Consider the following 5,073-nt stretch of genomic DNA (forward strand, 5'->3'; position numbering starts at 1 on the left):
TGTGTGTGTTGGGAGGAAGAGAATGGGAGGAGAAAATGGGATTTGGATGTTTAAGGAGGTTTATATAGGGGTTCCATGGGCCCTAGGGCCCATAACCTTCTCCTAACCATTCCCAAGCCCAAACTCAACATAATCCAAGCACTATCACACACAATTTAAATTAACGACACATATGTAATAATAAAATTTCTTTTATTATTGTTCTCAAAAATACGGAAGTTACAAGTCTACCCTCCTTAAAAGAGGTTTCATCCCTGAAACCTAACTACTACTAAAAAAATACGGGTAAAACTTGCGCATCTCCTCTTCAACTTCCCAAGTGGCATCTAATCCCTTATGATGCTTCCATATCACTTTTACTAGGGGAATGACCTTATGACGAAGCTGCTTCTCCTTTTGGTCGACTATCTCCACCAGCTGCTCGACATAGTTCAACTGTTCGTCCACCTCGATGTCCAGCAGTGGCACATGGGATGTGTCATCAGCTAGACATTTTCTCAAGTGAGAGACATGGAAGGTGGAGTGAATTCCTTCTAGATCATCGGGTAGATCAAGCTTGTAAGCCACGTTACCCACCCGAGCTAGAATCCTGAACGGTCCGACGTACCTTGAACTCAGCTTCCCTCTTTTTCTGAGACGAATAATCCCCTTCCAGGGCGAGACCTTAAGCATCACGTGGTCCCCAACATTAAACTCAATCGGCCGTCTCCACTTATCAGCATATGACTTCTGACGATCTTGAGCAGCTTTCATTCTGGCCTTAATTTGATCAAACCTTGAAATGGTTTCTTGCACCACTTTTAAACTTCCAATTTCTTTTTGACCAATTTCTCCCCAACATACGGGAGTTCTGCAACGTCTTCCATACAACATCTCGAACGGCGGCATACCAATACTCGAATGGTTGCTGTTGTTGTAAGAGAATTCTGCCAAGTGCAAATGATCATCCCAACTTCCTCCAAAGTCTAACACACATGCATGTATCATATCCTCAAGGATTTGGATGGTCCGCTCAGACTGCCCAACTGTTTGAGGATGATACGCCGTGCTCATGTTTAGTCTTGTTCCCATGGCTTCATGGAACTTCTTACAAAATCTTGAAGTAAAACGGGTATCTCTATCGGACACGATCAACAACAGCACCCCATGCTTCGTTACAACTTCCTTGACGAACATGTTTGCCAATGTTTCTGACGAGATAGCCTCTCGTATAGGCAGAAAATGAGCAATTTTCGTCAAAAGGTCCACAATCACCCATATGGTATCATGATTCCTAGCTATACGCGGTAGCTTAGTTATGAAATCCATGGTGATGTGTTCCCACTTCCATTCGGGTATATCCAACGGCTGCATCTTTCCATATGGTTTCTGGTGCTCGACCTTGACTTGCAAGCAAGTTAAGCACTTACTGACATAATCTACTATTTCATTTTCATACCCGGCCACCAATAATCATTCTTCAAGTCATGCATCTTGGTGGATCCTGGAAGAATCGAGTATCGGGACTTATGGGCCTCATCTAGGACTCGACCTCTAAAATTCCCATGTCTAGGAATCCACATTCGATCAAATCTGGTCTTTACACCATGTGTATTATCTGTCAACTCGTTCTGTTGCCCAAAGATCCTTTCCTTTTTCATTAACTCTTCATCTACAAGCACCTCTGACTGCACCTTGCTGATTTCTCCAAAGAAATCTGAATTGTTGATCAACTTATAAGACTTGACCGTCACGATAACTTCTGCGTTCTTCCGGATTAAGGTGTCAGAGACTACATTAACCTTTCCGGGATAATACTTGATGTCGCAGTCATAGTCTTTAATCAACTCCAGCTACCTTCTCTGTCTCATATTCAACTCCTTTTGCTCGAAGAAATATTTCAAACTCTTATGATCTGTATAGATGGTGTACTTAGTACCATACTAATAATGTCTCCAGATCTTGAGAGCATGCACTACAACTGCTAATTCTAGGTCATGCATCAGGTATGTGCTTTCATGAACTTTCAACTGTCTAGACACATAGGCTATGACCTTCCCTCGTTGCATCAACACGCAACCTAACCCTTGATGCGAAGAATCAGTACAGACTACCAAATCTTCTTCACCATCAGGCAGAACAAGGATTGGAGCCTGTGTAAGTCTTTCCTTCAATTCTTCGAACGCTTCTTCTTGATACTTACCCCAACTGAATACTACAGTCTTCCGGGTCATGCCGGTCAACAGTGTGGTTGTCTTGAAGAAGCCCAGAATGAATCTCCTATAATAGCCAGCTAACCCTAGGAAACTGCATATCTCATTCGGGTTTCATGGAGTCTTCCAATTCTTTATCGCTTCAATCTTAGCTAGGTCCACAGTAATCCCCTCGGGATTGATTATGTGACCTAAAAGCTGTAACTCCCGCAGCCAAAATGCTTTCGAGAACTTAGCATACAATTTCCCCTTCTTCAAAACTTATAATACTTCCCTCAGATGCTTTGCATGGTCATACTCGCTTTTCGAATAAATCAATATATCGTCAATGAAAACGATAACCGACTTATCCAACATTGGCCGGCATACACTATTCATCAAATCCATAAATGCTGCGGGAGCATTAGTGAGACCAAACGACATCACAAGGAACTCGTAATGTCCATACCGTGTCTGGAACATTGTTTTAGGGATGTCTGCCTCTTTTACCTTTAACTGATGATAACCAGATCTGATGTCTATTCGCGAGAACCAACTAGCACCTTGTAACTAATCAAACAGATCATCAATTCGTGGCAACGGATATCTATTCTTCATCGTCAGCTTATTCAACTCCCTGTAGTCGATTTCTCATACTCCCATCCTTCTTCTTAAGGAATAACACCGGCGCGCTCCACGGGAAAACACTTGGCCTTATAAAACCCTTATCGAGGAGTTCTTGCAGCTAATACATCAGTTCTTTCATCTCGGACGGCGCCAGACGATAAGGTGATTTCGCGACAAGCTGTGCTCCTGGTATTAACTCTATCTAACTCTACTTCACATTCCGGTGGCAACCCCGGAAGGTCCTCAGGGAACACTTTTGGATAGTCGCACACTACAGGGACGTCCTTCAATTCTTTCATCTCGGCCGTAGCTTTGACAACATATTCCAGGTAAGCACTGCACCCTCGCCTAAACAAACCCTCAGATTTTATCATCAAAATAACGTTAAGCCCTGAACTTTCTTTGTCACCATAAACCGTTACTGTTCCGCCATCCGAAGACATTAGTCTTATCAATCTACTCTTTCACACTATCTGAGCTTCGAATTCAAACAGCCAATCCATCCCCAATACTACATCGGATCCTCCTAAGGTCAACACACACAGGGTATCAGGGAATTCGTGTCCCTCCCACTCTATCTTACAACTCTTAACCATTCTCATAATTTTAACTAAGGTCTCACTAGCGGTCTCTACCATAAAGGTTTCAGGAACATGAAAACAAACCATCTTAGCTGTTTTACAAAATGAGGTAGCTACAAAACTCATAGTCGCACCTGCATAAAACAACACTGAAGCGGAAATACCGTTTACTAGAAATGTACCTGTCATGATATCAGGGATCTTCTTGGCTTGTTCTTGGGTAAGCATGTAGGCTCTAGTCTTTGGCCTATTCTGGTCAGCCCCTTTCTTACTCCTTCCCCCAGCTTCATTTCCAGTGCACTCTCTTGCCATATGGCCAGTCTTTCCACACTTGTAACAGACAGGCTCGCTGCTACAATCACGAGAGTAGTGCCCTGTCTTCCCACACTTGTAGCAAGTGTTCATCCCTATGCCCCACTTACACTCTCCCCCATACATCTTTCCACAAGTCTTACAAGACTTCTTTTCCCACACCTTCGGCTTCTTCTCCTTCGAATTCCACAACTGAGTACCTGGTCGATTAGCATGAGCAACCCACTTCTTCTCTTTCTTCTCTTCCATCACCCCCACATCATCCACAGCTAGGTCATCATAAACCATCTCTACAAGTTTGATAACAGAATCAAAAGTGGTAGGTTTACTAGCCCGGACTAAGGTGCTGACATTTTGTGGTAGTCCCCTCAAGTAGCACTTGATCCTCTTTGCCTCAGTGTTCACCATGTTAGGGACAAGTCTGGACATGCGATTGAACTCAGTGGTGTACTCGCGGTGTGTCATTTTCCCCGCCCTTAAATTTAGGAACTTAATCTCTGTCTTCTCAACTTCAGCATCCGCATAGAACTTCTTCATGACCATCTCTTTTAAATATTCCCAATTCATTGCCTTAATCTCCGCAGGGGTCTTTCTTTGCTCAACAATTTCCCACTAAAACATCACTTCCTCCCCAAAAGACTGAGTAGCATAACCCATGGCTTGGTTGGGGCAGCACTCGCTAATTCGGATAACCTTATCCATTGCGGTTATCCATTGGAGAGTAGCGATTACATCCCCTGTACCAGACAGCTTCGGTGGGTCAAATCCTTTAAACAACCTATAGCTGCACCCACCTCGGCCCCTCTTACCATCATTGACCTTCACAGACCGATCTTCACTCGATTCCTATTTCTCAGTCTCTTCATCTTTCTTGCTACTTTCCCCTGTCCTCTCAGGGGTTCCTACACAACTCTTAGTTGACTTTTCTTGTTGAAGATTCTGCACTGCAGCAGCAGCTACCTAGTAATGGCATCTTGGATAGCAGGGTCGAGCTGATGCCCTTCATCTCGCACTGTCATGCTTCTTTCTTCTTCAGACTCAAGGATCGGTTCCTCGGAGGGTACTTGGGTAACATGAGGCCTACCACGGTGTGCCATGCGCCCTCCTTGTTCAGCAGTCTTTTTTGCACCATCCATTCAAATTCTATAGGAAAACACAAACATCGTCACTTCATGAACTATTTAGTACAAGGATAGTAAAGCTAACAGGTAATAACAGTGGACAGTTTTGATTAGCTGATCACGTTTACTCTCCATGTCCTACAAACTTACCTTTATGAGTCCACTTGTGCAAGTTTCTACTTATAAAGTTAGTCGATCATACGTTTCATATCTTCAAACATAAACAAGCATTTATATATCTAGCTATTAAGTTAGCTTTCT

General features: G+C 43.4%; 2 protein-coding genes across 2 annotated transcripts; both read right to left on the reverse strand.

The window, feature by feature from the left end:
* Positions 1-261: 261 nt before the first annotated feature.
* Positions 262-672, reverse strand: LOC143586623 (uncharacterized). The gene has a single exon (XM_077068126.1). The coding sequence runs from the start codon at positions 670-672 to the stop codon at positions 262-264; it is 411 nt and encodes a 136-aa protein (XP_076924241.1).
* Positions 673-3,262: 2,590 nt separating this feature from the next.
* LOC143586624 (uncharacterized) lies at positions 3,263-4,258 on the reverse strand. Its single transcript, XM_077068127.1, has one exon. The coding sequence runs from the start codon at positions 4,256-4,258 to the stop codon at positions 3,263-3,265; it is 996 nt and encodes a 331-aa protein (XP_076924242.1).
* Between the last annotated feature and the right edge of the window lie 815 nt (positions 4,259-5,073).

Source organism: Bidens hawaiensis, unplaced genomic scaffold, assembly GCF_021521415.1.
Source record: "Bidens hawaiensis isolate Kalapana, Puna unplaced genomic scaffold, B.hawaiensis_p1.1 tig00034731_1, whole genome shotgun sequence".
Taxonomy (NCBI): Eukaryota; Viridiplantae; Streptophyta; class Magnoliopsida; order Asterales; family Asteraceae; genus Bidens; species Bidens hawaiensis.

Excerpts from the sequence above, each read along its gene's own strand:
- LOC143586623 (XM_077068126.1), bottom strand. The coding sequence starts at position 672 with ATGCTTAAGGTCTCGCCCTGGAAGGGGATTATTCGTCTCAGAAAAAGA.
- LOC143586624 (XM_077068127.1), bottom strand. The coding sequence starts at position 4,258 with ATGAATTGGGAATATTTAAAAGAGATGGTCATGAAGAAGTTCTATGCG.